This window comes from Phoca vitulina, unplaced genomic scaffold (assembly GCF_004348235.1).
Source record: "Phoca vitulina isolate PV1807 unplaced genomic scaffold, GSC_HSeal_1.0 scaffold24, whole genome shotgun sequence".
NCBI lineage: Eukaryota > Metazoa > Chordata > Mammalia > Carnivora > Phocidae > Phoca > Phoca vitulina.
The window spans coordinates 2,462,481-2,483,559 of record NW_022589727.1 but is presented as its reverse complement, the minus strand read 5'-3'; the positions used below and the strand labels follow the sequence as shown (position 1 = coordinate 2,483,559).

Sequence of the window (21,079 nt, the reverse complement as noted above, 5' to 3'; positions counted from 1 at the left end):
AGGAGTCAGTCTGTCATCGACTCTGTGACTCTGCCATCAGCACCAAGTGAAACTCTGCCTAGTCACCCTTGACCCTTCGTTACCCCAGGTAATAGGCTGTTGTTTCTAATTTTAACATCTTTTCTGATTTTAGGCTTTGACTAAATTCTTGAAATGTGTTAATTGGGATCTACCTCAGGAGGCCAAACAGGCATTGGAACTTCTAGGAAAATGGAAGCCAATGGATGTAGAGGACTCCTTGGAGCTGTTATCCTCCCATTATACCAATCCAACAGTGAGGCGATATGCTGTTGCCCGGTTGCGACAGGCAGATGATGAGGTACATTAGTATCCATTACTCCTCTTTGACTGGGTACTTTTTTTTTTTTTTTTTAAAGTAGGCTCCATGCCCAGCGTGGAGTCCAGTGCGGGGCTTTGAACTCATGACCCTGAGATCAAGACCTGAGCTGAGATCAAGAGTCAGACGCTCAACCGACTGAGCCACCCAGGTGGCCCAGACCGTGTACATTTAAACTAGAGCCTGATTATAGGCTCTATAGCATATCCCTCCCCTGCCCCCGTGTGTGTGTGTGTGTGTGTGTGTGTGTGTGAGAGAGAGAGAGAGAGAGAGAGAGAGAGAGAAAGAGGGGCAGTGTGGGGAGGAAGGGAGAGAGAGATTTTTAGAAGGGAAGAGGATATACTAGGTGTGTTTTCAGAAGTAAAATTAAAATATTCCTCCAAGGACTCTTCTGTGAAATGAAAATTTACTTCCTGATCTGTTACATGATAGGACAATCTCTCCCAGGACATTTACCTGGCAGCAGAGCTTGTATTGCTCTGTCTGGAAAAAAGAATTCTAATGAAAAATGGTTTAATGCAGTACCAGCTAGGGAGTAATTCAGATCCCCTCTATCAGTCAGTATACAACAAGCCACATTTAATTGCAGCCTTGAAAAGCCCTTGGGGCCTTTAAAGCATAGAGATGCATGGTCATCTTATTCTCCTTCAAACTTCTCCTTTAAGCTTTTAGCTGCTACATATACATATAATTATATGTATATGTAGATTTTCTGAAGGTGGTTTTGAATCCTCTGGAAAGCAAAGACTGCAAACTTTAGGCTGGCTATTTATATACATATAAAGCCACCAGGGAAGGAGGAACACTCTATGTCGACACAAGGCATTGCTGGAGTTTGAATTTTAGTAATTGCTAATAAGATAGAGTAATCCAACAATTTTTTTTTTACTTACTAATTTTTATAGGGTGGATGTCTTTTCCAAACATAACCTAATAGTTTATGCTAGCCTGCAGGGCTTATGGGATATGGGATAACTCTTCTCAAGCCTCGATATATATAGGAATGTTGATCCCATAGAACAACTAATACCGAAATCTTTTTTTTTTTTTTTTTTAAGATTTTATTTATTTATTTGACAGAGACAGAGATAGCAAGAGCAGGAACGCAAGCAGCGGGAGTGGGAGAGGGAGAAGCAGGCTTCCCCTCGAGGAGGGAGCCTGATGTGGGACTCGATCCCAGGACCCTGGGATCATGACCTGAGCCGAAGGCAGACGCTTAACGACTGAGCCACCCAGGCGCCCTATCAAAGAGCTTTTAAAAAAAATCATTTTGAATTCATAGTGGCAAAACACAGCATTTACTAAGGTCAATAAGGTTGATGTATATTTGTATTTAATGATTGTAAAATGTAAACAATAAATAGTGTGGTGAATGCTCACATATAATTTACCCATCTTCAGCAGTTGCCAGCTCACAGCTGGTCTTGTTTCATCTGTAACACCACTTATTTCCTCTTCTCCATTCCCTACCCTCCACCGGATTATTTGGAGGCAAATCTCAGATATTGTATAATTTTATTGGAATAGGGTGTTTTTCACTTTCCTGTTAAAAAGCAATCCTAAGGGGCACCTGGGTAGCTCAGTTGGGTAAGCATCTGCCTTCGGCTCAGGTCATGATCCTAGAGTCCTGGGATCGAGCCCTATGTCGGGCTCCCTACTCACTGGGGAGTCTGCTTCTCTCTCTGTCCCTCACCCCACTTGTGCTCTCTCTGTCTCACTCTCTCTCAAATAAATAAATAAAATATTTAAAAAAATAAAAAAAAATAAAAAGCAATCCTAAGCATTGTGATTTAGCATATTATCTTTCTTCCTCGTTGTCTTTACTGTATCACAAGTAAAAGTTGAAATGTGGAAATACTGAAATATTTATTTTGAAATTCATTAGAAATTTAACCTAAATCATTGATTCTCTATGTTTGACATGAGTCATAGAGTTTAGCTAAAGACCTCTGGGCAGTAGTCAAGACAGCCTCTTGATGTGGGTTCAGAATTTAAATAGAAAAATTTATAAGTCCTCATTTTTTATTGTCTTACTTCAGTTCCCTCACAGGCTTATAAACTAAGTATTTGATTATGGTGATAGCCGTGTTCGTGCAGGTACTGAACTGTTTCTAGACCATTTTATGATTTTTGTTATGATGTAGAGAATAATGATAGAAACATTGTGTACACTTTAAACTGCAAAATATGATAGTTTTTTGAGGTTTTATTTTATTTTTTTTAAGATTTGTTTATTTGAGAGAGAGAGAGAGAGAGCGCAAGAAGAGCACGTGGGTGGTGGGAGGGGCAGAGGGAGCAGAAGGAGAGAAGCAGACTCCTCGCTGAGTGGAGCAGGTTGAGGGGCTCGTTGTGGGCCTCGGCCTCACGACCCTGAGATCATGACCTGAGCCAAAATCAAGAGTCAGATGCTTAACTTACTGAGCCACCCAGGTGCCCCTTGAGGTTTTAAAGAGATCTAGATAGCATAAATAGTATGATGGTTAAGTTATCTCTTGATTTTCCTTTCTCTGAACTTAGTTCAGTAATAAATTGTATATAGTCGGCTAAAAAAAGATCTTTTAATACTGTTACTACTGATTCTTTGGATGTATATTGAGATTTATTTTGTCTTTTCTCTGACTCAGTGTACCTATGTATATGTCTTTGGGAACACCATATATTATTCTGTTTCCTATCAAAAAAATAGTGATAATTGCTGCTTATGTCACTTGATAGCTATGAGGAAAGATTATGTGGGGGCATAGTTTTGAAAACTGTATTCATGCACATATACAGGAAGATTGCACACGTATATTATGTAAACTTTATACTAAAATCATTTATATTGTTAAAAACTTGCCTTTTTTACTGAACAGTGTAATCTTGGACATTTTCTCATTATCAACACATATATTTGGTTCCATGAAGTCTGGAAACATAGACAAATAAATATCAAGGCAAATGATGTCAAGGACATGTTTAGTCTGTAAAAAAACACTGTGTTTCTAGATTTTATGGACACCTGTAGCTCTACCTTATTCTTTTTAAACAGCAGCATAGTATTTTATTGCAAGTTTAATTTATAATTTATTCAACCAGTCAGCTTCTTTTGATTTATTTGTAATCTTTTGCTATACTATATTTTAGTGAACAGACCTATGTATATATTTCTGTGTATTGTTGAATAAGTAGCTTATATTGGAATTATTAGGCCAAGAGATACATTCCTTTTACATTTTGCTGATAATCCTCTACAAATCTTTTATTTTGGGACTTGTATCATACTTCAAAAAAAATTGCAGTTGCTTCACTATAACATTAAACATGATTGGACAGATCCTTTCCCTGTTTCTCTTTTTTATAATTTTCTTTGTAATTTTTATACTTTTATTCTTTCCAAGAATTTTAGAATAATTTTTTCATTTTCTTAAAACTCCACAAGAATCTTAAGTGGAATTACATTAAATTTATATATTATGTTACAAAAAATTGACAACTTTATGATATTAAATCTTCCCTCCTGGAGACATGATTTTTATATTCATACAAGTCTTGATGTTAGAAAAATTTTGTACATTTTAAAAATAGATTTATTCCCTGACAGTTATTGTTAACTGTTATGAACTACCTCACCCCTTTATCTCTTACTTCTTTTAGTTAGTTAAATGAAAATTATGTTTTAATATTTATGTTTTATCTAATCACTTTAGTGATTTCTCTTGTTAGTTTTAATAAATGTTAGGTGGTTTGCTATATTTTGTGGGTATAGCATTGTGCTGTCTGGAGAACAACAGCATACAATATATGCTCTATATGGAATCTGTGCTGGTGAATTTCCTAATGTACCAGCCACACATTTGTAAAATAAATTTTACCCAATCTTTGAATACTTTTCTGAATTTAATTTGCTAATATTCTATTTAGGAATTTTTTTAAAAGCCATATTTCTTATTGCTATGTGGCTCAAAAGGAGAGATGCCCCATAGAACTTGAGGAGGAAGCAGTATTTGAGATAGATTTTGAAGGAAGAGTGGATTTTCACAGTTAGACATGAATTTACATTTTAAGTGGAGACCTGTATGAGCAAAGGCAAGGAGAATGAAAAGTAGAAGAAAAATAGAAAGTATTTCACTTTAACAGGAACGTAGGATATATGTAGCTAGCCGTTCAGGAAGTAAGATCAGAAACCAGAAACCATGTCTTTCTAACTGTAAATGCCTATGTGAAGAATTACTCTTAATTCAGTAAGAAATGGGAAGTGAGTGATTTTTGACATGGAACTCTGTCTGTGCACTCTGAAGCATTCGAACTAACTTGTTACCAAGAGGAATGGTGATCACTATCTAGATAATATTCCATAGCTCTTGGGAAATTTTTACTGAATTGCCTCAGTCGGAAACCTGATTTTTTTTTTCTTTTGTTTTACTCGGATGCTTATGTCCTTCATGCTCGGGAGAATTTTAAGTTTTTCAAGATGTGACTATATAATGAGCAAACAGACTTTGTACAAATGAAGGAAAGTACAGTTTGACTATAGAATATCATGCCAACAAATCAGATAGTAATGAGTGACATAAAAAGAGGAAGGTTTTCTTCTGAATTCGATACAGCCTTTTTAATTTCATGTGGTAAGTCTTCTATAATGGGGAAATCATAACAGGTGGTATATTCAGCAGCATTTTTGAAGCATGCCTTGGTAAGGAAAGCTAGCAGTGAAGCTTAGTTACTTACACCTCCTGAGAAGGATACTTGTCATTAAATGTATTAATCAACTTTCTGTTATTTAATTCACTTTTTTTCTTAGAAAAAGCATGCCTATTGCTATTAAATGTCATAAGTCTCAAAAGAAGAGATGGTTATTGCTCCAATTAAAAAGAGAACACTAAGAAGTGCTTTGATACAGAGTCATTTGTTTTCTCGGGCCACTGACATTGATATATTTGAATATGAATGAATAAGCCTGTTAACCTTTCATTTAATTTTTTTGTGACAAAATCATATTTAATGGTGAAATCTTGTGTATTATTCTTTGTCAGTATTTAGATAATGATAAAAATGTTGACTGTTAATGTAAGAAAAAATTATGAAAAAAAGAAATATAGTATGGTATTAAGTAAAGGAAAATAGGTTGTTGGAAGTGGTCTTTGTCCTCATGATGTATGTAATAAACTGGAGAAGACCAAGGGTAAATAATTTAGCAAATAAGTACAAACTCTATAGTTGTTACAAATAGGGAAGGAAAGTGTGAGCCCTGAAGTTTTGACAGGGGATTTTATTTGGTTTGTTGGCTTAAAGAGGAGACTTGAGATTGAGGTGGTGGTCACCAAGTCTCAACAGTTACCTAATTATGAGTTTTGAGGGGCCAACTGGGTGAGTGGCAACGGGAACTCGACGGTAATGATACTTTTAAGAAGTGTTTGGAGTTTTGTGAATTTCTTCAGTTTGTAATTATTTTTAAAAGTGAGATTTTTGGAGTTTTCTTAATATTCATTGGGAAAGGCCAAGAAAGTATGACATTTATAGAGAGTATGACAGGAAACATTTCCATCCTAAATATTAAACCTAAAGAGTCTTTTTACGTTGAAGGAAAACTCAGAAAAGTAAAAACTACTTTGTTGACACTTTGAGTCCTAATTATCCCGTTGATTGTCAATAGCAGTATGGGAAATTTAGGCTTAGGTATTTGTTTTCTTTAAGCCATTGTTGCTAGTTGGCAGGAAAGTAAGCTTTTCCCTTAACCAAGAGTGTTAAAATTAAAATGTCTGTTTTATAGGATTTTTCATTTAAGAAGCAATGCAAATTCTCTAAAATCTGAGCTCTCAAGGAAAAAAAAAAAAAGAACTCAAGATTCAAAAAAGTCCTAACCAGAAAAGCTTATGAAACAGAAGTTCTTTTAGAACTTGAAAATTTGGAGTTTCTTACGAAATCGTAGACATAAAATGCTGTTATCTGACCTATTGCTGAGAAAAGGATCCTTCTTTAATTTCTTAGTTTTACATGAACCATCTTAATCCTTGTTTTTGTTTTTTGCTCTACTTTTTGGCATTTAGCGGCGCCTGGGTGGCTCAGTCTCTTAAGTGTCTGCCTTCGGCTCAGGTCATGACCTCAGGGTCCTGGGATCAAACCCTGAGTCAGGCTCCAGAGCAGGGAGCCTACTTCTCCCTCTCCCTCTGCCGCTCCCCCTGCTTGTGCTCTCTTGCTCTCTTTCTCTCTCTGTCAAATAAATAAAATCTTTAAAATAAAAAAAATAAACAAGGCATTTATTGGCCATTTACTCTGTGCCAGGCACTGTTCTATGACTTTTTTCTATTAATTGATTTAATCCTCACAACTCATCTCTAAGGTATATATGATTATGTCCATTTTACAGATGAGGACCCAGTGAGGCACCAAGAGCTTAAATAGCCTAGTAACTTGCCAAAGGTAACACAGCTGATAAGTGGTAGACGAAACAAAGCTGTTCTCTTGATATTTAGGAATAAATGATGTCTATAATCCTATTGCATTTGTTTTTCTAATATTAGCTTATTTTTTTGTGTGTGTGTTTGTTTTCCAGGATTTGTTGATGTACCTATTACAACTGGTCCAAGCTCTCAAATATGAAAATTTTGATGACATAAAGAATGGATTAGAACCTACCAAGAAGGATAGTCAGGGTTCAGTGTCAGAGACTGTGTCAAATTCTGGAATAAATTCTGCAGAAATAGATAGGTATGGATATCCAGGGAGGACTTATTTTCAGAAGAGATCGGGTGCGTTCAGGGTGGTATGGCCGTAGACTGGGGGGAGGACTTATTTTCAAATCTAGTAGTCTCCCCCCTTTTCAGACTTCTTTCCTTTTTCTCCAGATGTACCAAACCATAGTTGGTACTAAGTTTAAAGTTTTACCAGTGAATGTGGTATGTATACTCACAGAGCACAAATTACTGTATTGCAGAGCAGTGTTTTGCAAGCTGTGGAGTCAGAATACCTGGAGTGAAAATCTTCACTCTGCCACTTACTAGCTGTGTAAACTTGTGGAAGGTGCATATTCTCCGTGTGGCCCCAGTTTCTCATCTTAAAAATGGGGATATAATAACAGTAACTGATCTTTGAGGGTTCTTGGAAGATTAAATGAGTTAATATACTAAAGCCTTTAGGATACTACTCAGTAAGGGCTAGATACTATTACTGTTCAAGCAAAAATAAAATGAAGGATGGGGCATGTTAGTGGGCTCAAATACTTTATTGTATGTTTTATTGGCCGCTTTTCACCTTTTTAGTAGTTAAAATAAAAAAGTAGCATGGTACTTGAATTAAAAGCTATTAACAATAATAACAACAATTAAGAACTCATACCTCTGTAGCAGACACTGTGAGGTGGTCCACATACATTAACTCATTTTAATAATCCTCTGAAGTAGGTGTTCATATCCCTAATTCAGAGATGAAGGACTGAACAAGAAGTTAATTGTCCAGAGTCTTCTATCCTGCAAATGGTAGAGTTGACTCCAAAGCCCATGTTGTTTATACTTTGCCATTTTGCTTTTCATAAAGTCTTAAAATTTGAGATAAATGGAACCTTTAGGTGAGAAACCTGAGGCTCAGTAATAAATTTATATTGTGAAGGTCATGAGATTTATTAATGACAGATGAGGTCTAGAATTCAGATTTGCTGAATTAGTCCAATTACAATTACCGCATGAGCTCAAGATTGTATTTCTGAATTTTTCATTATGATTGTGATACTGCTGTTTTTTATCTTCTGTGTTTCATTTGAAGAAGAACTGAAAAATGGGAAAAATCATTTTTTCTTCTGTAGGCTGCTTTATATTTTTCTGTTTTTAAGAGAAGAAACGCCCCCCCCCTTACTTTGTCTCCCACCATACGTTAGAGGCCTTCACTCTCCAGTCATGCTTGCTTATTTACCTTCTTCCTCCCTTATGCCACCTAGAATATTTTACTAGAAGTCTATTAAGATTTTATGACAAGATGTAAAATGTAACCCAGTATTTCCCAAATTATGGTCTGCCGGTCACTAGTTTATATGTTTTTTAAAAGATAAAAAAGAGATGGGATGGTCTTGTGGCCAGATATGTTTGAGAAATGCTGGCTTAAATTAAAATGGACTTTAAAAAAACACTACAGTACTTGTCAAAAACCTGTAATATACCAGCTTGCACAAAAATCTTCCAAGAGGCTGTTACCCATATTTTTTAATTGTAGGCTTTTTCTAGGACATAATGTGACTCTAGTGTTGCACAGAATACACTTTAGAAGTGATGCTTTAACCAGACAAAACTGAGGTGAACTGTGCTAAAAAATGTATATCTTCTCTTACAGACAGAATATTTTACATATCAGTTGATATCTCCTTTATTTTTTCAGCTCCCAAATTATAACCAGCCCTCTTCCTCCAGTGTCTTCCCCTCCTCCTGCAGCTAAAACAAAGGACAGTTCAGATGGTGAAAATCTAGAGGTGAGTACAAAGCTTTTCAAGTTTCTACAGGAGCTATCTTACCAGATAAACATTTTATGTTGGTCTTTAAAACATTGATTTTGATTAATAAACAAAATATTACAACTTTATTAAATAACTTGTTATATGATGCATGTTTATGACTTTTCTTCTCAGCAAAAAGTGCCAGATAATCTTCAATTCAAGGCATTTTATTGGTGCTTTGGGCATATAAATGGATTAATACGCAATATGAAAATAAACTGGGCTTAAATATTTTATTAAGGAAACTCAGACTATTTATTGTTAACATATTTAGGAACATTACTGTAATTGTCGGTGTTTGTGATTACATTCTAGAAATGTATGACTTTGATACTAGGGATTATATACTAAGTAGCTGTTTTTAACTCATACAGAAAAATTAAGTGAAATCTTTCTAAATAATTAGACTGATTTTTGAGTTAAAACAGGCCAAATAGGCTACTGCTACTCTGAGAGGTACATTTGGAAGTACATATGCAGAAACTGATGTAGTATGTTCTTGAATTTCTCCCTAAGACTTCTAATTTGAGAACCTTTCACACCTCTGATGTTGAAAACAAATAATACATGCTTTGATACTAGAAAGTAAAGTTGATTTTTAAAAATGTGTATACACACACACACACACACACATATATTGCTTTTAGTCAGATTTTAGAAGTTAATGTTGATGACTGAATGACTCTTGCTTTTATCATTAACTCTTAACCAGAGTTTGATATCTGCCTACCTTTTGATACAAGAGAAAATACTGAAAAAAGAATTTTAAATTACAGGATCATAGAATCCTTAAGGGAGCCCTTTAAGAAACCATTCAGCTCCAGTGTAATTGTTTTGCCTTGTCAAATCTAAGGTACAGATATACTGATTCAGTAATTCATTCTTTCACACATATGTTTTGAGCTCTTATTATGTGCCAGAAATATTCAAGATGCTGGAGGTAGAGAACAAAATGGTCAAAATCTTTGTCTTCACGGAGCTTACATCCTAGTGTTTGTAGTCAATAATATTTATATATAGTAGAAGAGATAATGATATCTACTTTCTAAGGAGAAAAATAAATCAGAGAAAGGTGATAGAGGGGGTGTTGGATAGGGTTAGACAGTTGCAATTTTGAAAAGTGGTCAGGGAAGGCCTCCCTGGAAAAGTGACATCTTTTGTAAAGGTGATATAGGCGAGGGAATAACCATGTGAGTGGTCTGGGGAGAGGAGTGTATCAGGCAGAGGGAACAGCAAATATAGAGGCTTGAGGACCAGAGCTTAAGTGTGAAGAACAGCAGAGGATGCCTGCCTCTGGGGAGTGAGCGGAAGGGAACATGGTAAAAGAATGAGTCAGAGAAAGAGCAGGAGTCTTGGAGGCCATGTTATCAAATGACTTTTACTTGGAAGCTCTTGAAATAATCCACGTGAGACTTGTTGGTGGCTTCAACTAGGGTAGTTTACACTGAAGATTGTTTGAAGTGATTGGATTCTGAATGTTATATTCAGAATACAGTTTTACACACTATGACTCAGAACTTTTAGACTAAGAATAAAAATAGTTTTTATATATTTCTGATATTTCTCTTGTGACTGTTGAGCCTGTTATTATTACAGAATGATTAAGCCATTTTGTCTTTTCTCAGCTGAATAGGTAATTCAAGCTATCTCAGAAAGCACTGGGACTCATTTTGAGTATTTTTTTCCGCCTCCCCCTTCCTCCACTGCCCCCAGCAGAGTAATAATAATACTGTACCAGCAGTCATCACCTTTAAGAGACCTGTAAACAATTCAGTGTTTGGAGATGTCAGGTGGCATCCGGCCAAGCTGAAATTCCCCCGCTTTTCACTGCAGATACCAATATTCTTGTCTCCTCTCTGACACCTGAGGATTGTCTCACTTTCTTCCCCTTTCCTTTCCCTGTTCTTGGAGTTTTAGGAAACCACTATGCATGTATGGCCAAACATTAGAAAGAAGATAGACACTCGAGTCTCATTGCTCAAATATGGTCATTTTCCATAAATTCCCTGGATATTTGAAAAGAAGATATATTCCCCAATTGTTGGGTACACCATTGTATGTATGTCACTAGGGCAAGCTCATTCACTGTGTAAATGAACCCTTTCCTGATGTTTTTCTGTGCTTGATCTCTTAAGAATTAGGGTAAAATTCCCCCTGTAGATGGTGGAATTGTCAGTTTCTCCTTCTTTTTCTGTTGATGTTTGCTTTAAATATTTTGAAACTATTTTATTAGGTGCATTCAAGTAAATTGAATCTTTTATCAGTGTTTATTAGTAACCTTCATTATGTCGAGTCATATTTTTTGCTTTAAAGTCTGTTTTGTCTGATAGTAATAGAATTTTGTCTTGGTTAGTATTCACTGGTATACTTTTTAGTCCTTTCATTTCAGTATTTCTGGGGCCTTATATTTAGGTTTATCTCTGGAAAACATCATATAGCTAGATTACGTTTTTTAATACAGCTTAACACTATTGTCTTTTAACTGGAACTTTTCCCCCATTTTTATTGTGATTAGAGCTATACTTGGATTGATTTCATCGTCATAAGTGGTGGTACTTTCTTTTTTTTTTTTTTTTTAAAGATTTTTTATTTATTTATTCATGAGAGACAGAGAGAGAGAGAGGCAGAGGGAGAAGCAGGCTCCCAAGGAGCAGAGAGCCCGATGCGGGACTCGATCCCAGGACCCTGGGATCATGACCTGAGCCGAAGGCAGATGCTTAACCATCTGAGCCACCCAGGCGCCCAGTGGTGGTACTTTCTATTCTTACACATTTTTCCTTTGCCTGTATTTGGCTGGGTCCCCTCCCTATCCTTTGCCTCCCTCCTCAGCTTGGAGGTTATATTGTCTCTATCAATTCTTTTACTGGCTATGCTAGATATTTTAACACCCATCCTTTAAGTTTGGCATAAGAAGTATTATCCTTCTCCAAAACAGTATACCTCTTTACTTGTATGTCACTTTTACCCAGTGACTTAATTTAACTCCCTAATTAGATAATATTATTAATGTATACAATCAGTAACTATTTAGAGGTATTTACCATTTCTTTTTATATCTCTGACCTTCAATATGAGATCATTTTCTTTTTTCCTAAAGCACATTTTTTTCTTCTAGTTGTTTTAAAATTTTATAAATTGCTCACCCAAATTGAGTTTAAAAATTTATAGTACAGGTTTCTTGTTTCACATATGTTTTTTATTTTATTTTTTAAAAGATTTTATTTATTTATTAGAGTGAAAGAGAGAGCATGAGTAGGGGGAGAGGCAAAGGGAGACGGAGAAACAGATTCCCTGCTATGTGGGTAGCCCGATGTGGGGTTCAGTCCCAGGACCCTGAGATCATGACCTGAGGTAAAGTCAGATGCTCAACTGACTGAACCACCCAGGCTCCCCTCACAAATGTTTTTAAATTTAATTCTTCCCTGCCTATGCTCTGTAAATAGTTCTTTAGTGAAAAAAAAAGTATCAAATCAATCTGTGTTTTCTATTTAAATAGATATAATATATATAAAATTATATAAAAGCATAATATCCTTCTCATAAAGTCAAAGATAAACTTTAGGCTTAGATTCTACCTGTTAAATTCATGGATTCATTATTATGGCTTTCTGATTGAGGCATTTCCCTACTGGGTTTTTAAATGTTGCACATTTAAAATCTTTAGCTCTAAAATTAGAGATAAGATTCTTGCCACTTCTGAAAGCACTGGTATATCTGCTTTGTGATAACAACCTTTTATTACTTTAGCTTACTTTCTGAGATACCCCCACCACATAGAATCTTCTAATCCATTGATCTCTACCCCTTTCTTTGTTCATCAACCCCCTTCAATATTTGCTTTCCTCTGAATATAGCTTTAATCCCATGGCTCAGCATTATAATCATTCTTTTATTAGTACTTTCAGTTCCCCTGGTAAAATCTCTACCCTTGATAAGCCTAATTAATTACCTAATTGCTCTGTGCCTGAATATTGCTGAAGAAAAGCATGTAGCCTGTCATGTTGGCATCACTGTGAATTCATGAGCACCGACACCAGGCGGACACAACACTGTCTGCCATCTTACATTTCTCTGGGTGGGCTGCTCTCCCTGCTCTGCAGTGGCTCTTTCGTACTTTTTCTGTTCTGTTCTTCATGCCCTGCTTCATACTTAGTGGAAACAAATAGAAGTCACTAGGTAAGAATGGTCTCAATTTCCCATCACCAGATTTACAGAGGTGAATCCTTTTTCATTCTGGCCTTCTGTTTTCTTATACAGAAGAAATATAACTCCCTTCAAAGATATGTTCTCTTCTTTTCCCGGTAGAAATACTCAACTATGTCAGTATCTCCCATCTGAAAAATTCAGAAACGAAACAGAACAAAACAAAAATTCTCCCTTACACCACATCCTTTGAAACAGCACCTTATCTTCTTACTTCCCTTTAAATAAGATCAGGCTTCTAAAAGGAGTTGTTTGTACATACTGACTCTTCTTCCTTTTTTTTTTTTTTCCCCAGTCTTTAATCCACATCATTCTGGCCTTTGCTTCCCATTGTTAACTCAAAACTTACTTTGCTAAAGTAGAAAATAACTTTAATGTTTATGATTATGTATACTTCTCAGTTCCTGTTTGCAGTATTCAGCAAAGTAAATGGCTCCCTTCTTGAAGGACTCTTCTCATGGTCTAGATGTTACCGTACGACCTGTGTTTTCCTCTCCCGCTCTCTGGCTGTGCCTTCTCAGTTTCCTTTGTCAGCACTTTCTCTGCAGCCTGACATCTTAATGTTCCTCAAGGTCCTCTTCTATTCTCAATTTATACTCTTGCCCCAGGCTGTACTGATAAACTCAAATTTATATGTCTCGTACATTTCTCTCATCTGAGTTCTAAATTCATATATCCAAAACCCTATTGATCTCCATTGTATATCTGACAGGCATTTCAAAGTTAATATTTCAAAATACAATTCTCTCCCCACACTCCAGCCTGTTCCTCAGTTGGAATTTCCATCTGTGACGTAGCAAATCAACCCATTTGCTAAATCCATAAATTTGGGAGTTACTGGCAATTCCTTTCTTTCCTTCTTCCCTCCTTTCCATCAGCAAGTCTTATTAATTATACTTCCCAAATGTTTTAAAAATCTGTCTATTTCTCTCTGTCTCTGCTCCTACGGTTCACTCTTATACTCCTGTAATAGCCTTCTAACTGATCTCAGGCCTCTACTTCTCAGAGCAGCTGGAGTCGTTTTCATAAAATGGAAATCAGATCATCTCACTCCCCTGCTTAAGATCTTTTATGCAGTATCCATTGCTTTGCAAACAAAATCCATATGCAATAGTGTGACCTTAAAGGTCTTGCACAATTGGGCTTTGCCTACCTTTTTAGCCTCCTTTACTTTCATGTTCACCGAATTTTAGCTATGCTCGGCCTTTTTAAAATTTCTTGAACAGTCAAGTTTAGGGCCTCTGTCCATAGTGTCATTTTGGTCTTGCCTGATATCATATCCCCATTGCTGCCTTTTGTGACTTCCTGATCTAAATTATTTCTCTGAATTTCTTTGATGTCTCTCTTCTCCACTAAATGTTAAACTTCAGCAGGACAAGTAACTCTGTGAACCATGGTGTCGTTAGCCTCTCATATATTGCCTAATTTAGAATAAATATTGGATGGAAGGATGGAGGGATACATAGATGTGTAAAAATATGATCTGTGACAAGAGATATATAGATGAAAACTGATAGACAAATGTAGACTCTCTTCTTTTCCCCCTTGTTAAAGCAGATGGTAATAAATATACATTTCTTTTAATTCTTTCAGCAAGATCTCTGCACCTTCTTGATATCAAGAGCCTGCAAAAACTCAACACTGGCTAATTATTTATACTGGTATGTGAAATAGCTTTCTTTTTATTTTCTGATTTCTGGTTAGGACTATTTTTTCCCATACTATAAATGTAAAGGCAATTTAAAATAAGGGATGAGAAGTCATCAAAAGCCTAAATGTAGTATTTGCATCTACCTGGCTGTATTTCTTTACAACTGTGTTCATGGAAATGCTTGTTAGCACTACTGTTTCTCTTCCCTTCACTGACTTTCCAGGATCTAAGATAAAACTGGGTAAGGTAATAGGTTTTGCAGTTTGATATCTATTTGCCTCTTATGCTATTTAAGTAGTGTTAGTATGATTCCTCACAATCCTTCAGGAGTATGTATTTTCACATTATTTACCACAGCATTGGAATCATGCAAAAACAGGAAGCTGGAATTTGAAGGTACTTCTCTCATGGATGAGGAAACTGAGGCAGAGGCAAACTTGGTGGCACCTCAGTTAGAATTAGATCGTTTATTTAGCACTTTGCTATTTACAGAATACTTTCAATGACCTTTTCTCCCTTGTCCCCATGAAGTTAAATGGGGCAAGTAGAAGTATCTCTGTTTTACATGAGACAGGTACCTGAGTGAGGTGAAGGGAAGAGCAGCTAAGGCCATAGAAAGGCTGACTGACTTCTTGAGACACAAGGAGTATGAAGCCTGGCTCCCTGTATCCGTCACAGAATATTTAGGTGTAAAGGACAAGTAGCTTAAGCCACAATGAGCAATATTTTGGTTCAATAAAAGAAAGCACTAGGATTAAACACTAGACAAGAGAGCCTTCTCCAGTTTTATAGAGCAAACAAAGGGCCGAGCCAGCTGGGCAAACCCTACCTGAAGCCTCTGTACGTTCAGAAACATTTTTAAACTTATTGACATACTTGATAGTATTTAACCGTGGAAATCGTTTCTCATCTAAAATACTGCCTGATTTATTGGGTTTACTTAAACAATAGAAATGAACTGATATCCATTCTGAAAGCTCATTATTTTTGAAGTACAATGAGGCATTTTGCTTTCCATGAAGAAATTAAACAAAGTACTGTCTTGTTTTAGACTGAGTTTGGAAAACTGTCCTGTAGGTCAAATCAATCGTTAATTTCATTCTACCACTCTCCAAACATAACAGTTTTCTGGACACTGCCCTTGTAGCCAAGAAATATGCAACTAAACCAGAGAAGTTCTTTAACAAACACAGCTGTCTGTTAATGTACATATGCAGTAAATAATTGTTTAGTTTCAACCTTTATGGTTCCCTTTACAGTGAAGAAAAACTGCTATCAACAATCTTAACTAAATCTGTCATTTTTCCCCCCACCGCTTTGGAACCTGTAATTTTTTTTTCCTGTTGGTCCTAGTAATAGAAAGAAAAATACCTCTTTATTTTTATTTTAGCAGTTTAATATAATATTCATAAAACTACATTTCTCTCACAGTAAATGTTAGTATGTCCTTGAAAAATACCCACAGAATGTTTTGGCTAGTTGTTAATCGCTCTTTTTACTTTGAAAAGTTTACTTGGCAATTCTCATAATACCAAATAGCTACTATTTCCTTTTAATGTAATCTCTTGCTTCTTAATGTTCTCCATATTCCAGTCTGAATTCTTAAGTGTATATCTATTCACTGGTGTTATGGAAAATTTCCTCATGAACATCTAAGTAAATATTTAAAAGGAAATAAAAAAAAATATAGCACTCAGCATGTAAGCTTCTTAGGTATTTTAAAATTATGATTTTATATATTTTTTAAATCATTTACTGAGAATTCCTTTATAGGTATTTTTATTTTCTTGCAGTATTCATGAAAAGTTTTCTCTGGCTCAGAATTTATAGTCTAGAGTAGTCACTGTTGTAAGAGCTATGTGTGCATATACTGATTATGTGGTGTTTTGAAATTATGTATTCTTCGGATTTGACTATAGACCAGATTTCATTGTAAAATCTGAAATTAGTTGTGATAGAACCCTTGATTTCTTATTTCAAGTAGGAAGAGTTTTCAAACCATTGTAAAAGCAGCTAAACAGTAGGAAACCTATTAGATGAGCAATTTCCAGCAAGGCAACAGTTTTCCATTCAGAAAGAGTGCTTTGTTTTCTCCATAGACAATAAACAAAGTGCAGCTCCAACTCCCAGTCTTACAAGCATTCCATCAAACTTAGATTTGATTTGTGTTTTCCCGCTATATCTCTGATTCATTGAAGCAATAGCATGTGCTATGTCTGCTCCTTCTCTGAGGAGTAATTGTTTTTCCTCTATTTACAGTCTGCATATTACATTTTCAGAAATACTCATGGGGAGAAAAAAGCTATTGATGTGGGCTTCTGACGTTGGTAGACACTGCTTTTGTGATTGTCGGGTGAAAATATGGAAAATAATTTCAGTAGGTGGTTTAAAATGATCATTCACTTCCTTTGAACATGGACAGAATAGTATAAAAATATTAATCAAATGTAACAATTTAAAGGCCTCTCACTCTAAGCGTACTCTTATTTTAACAAATGTATTAAAATAAAAATTTTAATTGATTGTGCTATTTCCTTCCGAACCTTTTGAATTTCCTTTTTTATTTGTTCCCTTTCCAGTGATTTAAATGGGATTCCTGCTATGGCTGAATCCTTAGGGGCCTATAGTTGTGCAGACAATCCTTTTAAAATGAATAGTGTCAACCTTTTAAGCCACAGAGGGGAGTTATAGTCTCCAGTCTGTAAAGTGTTGGGCATCAGGATCTATAAATCATTCCAGTTTTTTATTTTATAGCTATTCCAGTATGTTGAAATTGAAAGTAAACTTTGGATGCTTTGACATGTTTTTCTATAACTTTTAAGACCTTTCAAGGTAATAAAGGTTATTTACCCCACAAAACAAAATTGCTGGGAAGCAGGTAGCCCACTGATGTCATCTTACAATGGGTACCTGGACAGTTTTGTCTGCATTTCTACTTGAAGATGATAGGTTTCAAGGGAATACCTTAGAGTGCTTTGTAGAATCTACTTACTGCTGTGAACTGAGAATTCAGAAATGATTCAAATCTAGGTCATTTAGTCTTGATCTAAATTTGGCCTTCATATTTGGAGATGACGTTGTCATTTGTATTTTAGATGGACTTTTGTTTTTGCAGCAGAACTTCGGTTTGGAAGATTTTTTGACCTTTATCATGAGCATCAGTGTAGACCTTCAGTCATAGGAAATAGCTGTCGCCATTGTGTTTACTTGGTGGTCAGGGAGATCTGAACAAAAGCAGGGGAGCCTACATGTTCTGGTCATCTGTATTACTCATTTAGAAATGAATTTCTATGTAAACACACAGAAAAAGACAATATACTAAGGTAATGGAGATAGTCAAGAACTTTAAAGGATGGAAAGGTCTGAATAGGATTTGAAAAGGACTGTATATTGACAGTTTTATAGTTTAGAATCACTGTCTATTTAACATTCCTGGGTAGTATCCTGAAATGACCAAATATTCTGGAATACTGCAAATAGGAAATAAGAGTTTCTCTTAACTGTTCTTAGCTTATTTATCTAGAATGGAGTTGTCCAGTGAAACTTTGCAGTGATGGAAATTATCCATAATGTTGCACATATGGCTACTGAGCACCTGAAATGTAGAATGTGTAAGTGAAAAACTGAATTTTTAATTTTTATTTAATTTTAATTAATCCTATTTTAAATAGTCGTATGTATCCTGTGGCTCTAGAAGGCTGGCTTGCTTGCTTTCTTTCTTCCTTTTTTTTTTTTTTTTTAAAGAGGGAGAGGAAGAGAGAGAATCTTAAGCAGGTTCCATGCCCAGTGCAGAGCCCGATGCAGGACTTGATCTCACAACCCTGAGATCATGACCTGAGCCAAAATCAAGAGCTGGATGCTTAACCAGTTGAGCCACCCTGGCGCCACTCTATAAGGCTTTCTTGATTCAAGATTCAAGAGGGCCTTCTTGAAATTTTGGCTTAGAACTCCTGTTGGGAACATGATATGGTGGAAATAGTGTCATCGTTCAGTTCTTCATTCCACTTTACAGAGAATTCTAGGCTATACAATTCTAGGACTTTAAACAGCTGCTAGTATCATAGTAAACCATTGTACTGGAAGCCAGGAGAGGAAGGCTTTTACTTTTATGAGCCCTTAAAATATTTCTGTGTATAAGACTATTATGGGTATGTCAGGGGCTACTGAAAAGTTTTAAGTTGTGGCCTGTGGCATCGGTTTCTCTGTAACCTATGAAGGGAACTAAGAGTTAAACACATGAAACAGTTTGGTGATATCAGCACAAGTTGTCTGAGAGGCTAGGCCTATTCTAGGAAGTCAGAGAAGGAGGGACTTGTCAGGGTCTTTGAAGACTTCCTGGAAGAGAGAAAATGTGTCCTGTACTTGAAGGGTGAGTAGAATATGGAAAGGTGGAGATAGGAAGGTATTTCTGGACATTACTGCAACCTGAGCAGAAGTACCAAGTGGATGCACGTACTAGGAGTAGTTAGGGGACTGACCTGACTGCAGTGTGCGTGTGTAAACTGAGGATAGTGGAAGTTTGAACCTGATGCTGGGGCCACAAAATCTGTGTTAAACTGGTAGATAAGAGAGAACCATTGGTGTTTTTGTTAATAGAGGTGGGACATTATGAAGATAGTTTAAAGGAAAAAAAAAGGATGATTATATTGAGCAGTAATGGGTTTCTTTTTAGAGTTGGAGAGGCCGGGGGAGAGGTATGTGCTGGCCAGCTAGTAGTACAGAACCATGGTGAGAGGCATTTTGTAGGACAGAAAAATCAACAAGAGTCTGGTGACGGATTGAGTACAAATGTTTGAAGAAGGGGCATGGGAGCTCGCATGGACCGCAAAGTAAACACAAAGTGCCAGTGATGATTTTAGGTAGAGCTTATGTTCTCTGGTCTGGCTACTGCCTCACCTCTCTTTTTTTTGTATTCAGGTGATTCAAACATTTGTTTCCTGACTGATTTTTGAGAAAACTTGAGTTTGCAAACCCCGCTACAACAGAATTCCCAGCCCAAATGACTGGAATATTGGTAGATTCAGTAGAGATAGAAGATAACTCATTTAATGTGATAAGTTCAGTTTTACACATGTTCCCTTAAAAATGACAGTGTCTTGGAAAGGGGGCGTGCTGCTTGAAAATTAGGGTGGATGAATGTAAAAGGACATGCAAAGAAGTGCAAAATCAGACTTTTGGTGTGATAAAAAGGATATATGTATTCATATTTGAGAATTAGCATTGAGATAATGGCTAGATCTATGAGATTTGAGTCATTCATTCATTCAGCAATAACCTGCTGAGTATTATGAGCCAGGCCTGGAAGTGCTGAGGGTATAGTGTAAACAAGACAGGTAAGCTTTCTGCTCTCATGACCTTCACCTTCTCCTGGCAGACTGTACTTTTTCCTGGAAATAATATAAAAGAAAATAAGTGGCTGTGACTTGAGATTTGAAAAACACTTATCAGATTAGGGAGTTGAAAAGTTTCATGTGATTTTTAAAGATAAAATAGTGTGAGGGTAGGCTTAGCAGGACAGAAAGGGTTCTGACCCAGGAGCCCAATGTCCTGGGCTCTGATTTCAGGTCTACAATCAACTAATGATTGTACTGTGGGCAAGACACAACCCCTCTTAAGTTTCACTATTGATGAAACAAGGAAGTTGGTCTAGATAGATCTGTGTTTTTCAAACTACATGTCATGATCCACTGAAATCAATTTACAGGTTCACAATCTAGTATTTGTTGTTTAAAGAAAGAACAGAGTAGCAAATATTAACATATAATAGACTATTGTTTTGTGAAGCTTTTTTACTTTGGGGCATCTGTGTGCACTAATGTGGCTATATGTCCTGAGTTGTGATATAAAATGTGTTTGTTAGTATGGCTTGTTCCTATCAGAACAGTTAGAGAACATTGGCCTCTAGAATCTAATTCAAATCATTGGCTATAAGATTTGGTAGTTGTATAAGCAGTTCAGGTTTAAGAATATATTTAAAATCTCTTTAACCCTCTAAAACCACAATTTTATGATACATAAATGGAAGATTATATATGGATTTTTGAGAAATGGGGAGATTGGATGGGAAAAATAAATTTAAAATTGTATTCATTTTGCAGAGGTATATTAATGAGGAGTAGCTTCAGAGAAGTTTTCAGAGTAAGAGAGTCTTAGAAGAGGATTACATAGATTTTGAAAATATTGTTTGTGAGTTACTTGGTAGATATGTGAGCTTAGATGATTTCTGAAGATGGTAATGCTATATGTACCTCATAAAGTATTAGGAGAAAATGCTTCTTTTGATGCCAAACTTTTGAGTATATCTAGGATATTATACAAATTAAGGCATTATTATTATTAATTTACCTTTTATAAATGATTGTGTATGTGCCCTAATTTTCCACTTTTAAACACATTGAAAAATGTATTTCATTGCTTCCATTTATTT

General features: G+C 36.0%; 1 protein-coding gene across 2 annotated transcripts in view; it reads left to right on the top strand.

The window, feature by feature from the left end:
• The window catches only part of PIK3C3 (phosphatidylinositol 3-kinase catalytic subunit type 3), a 142,645-nt gene that overhangs the window by 56,749 nt on the left and 64,817 nt on the right, over nt 1-21,079 (top strand). For both annotated transcript variants that reach the window (XM_032421464.1, XM_032421465.1), the window contains 4 exons: nt 134-319; nt 6,873-7,027; nt 8,684-8,774; nt 14,595-14,662. In XM_032421464.1, the coding sequence (XP_032277355.1) occupies nt 134-319; nt 6,873-7,027; nt 8,684-8,774; nt 14,595-14,662 (500 nt within the window). The remainder of the gene's footprint in view (nt 1-133; nt 320-6,872; nt 7,028-8,683; nt 8,775-14,594; nt 14,663-21,079) is intronic.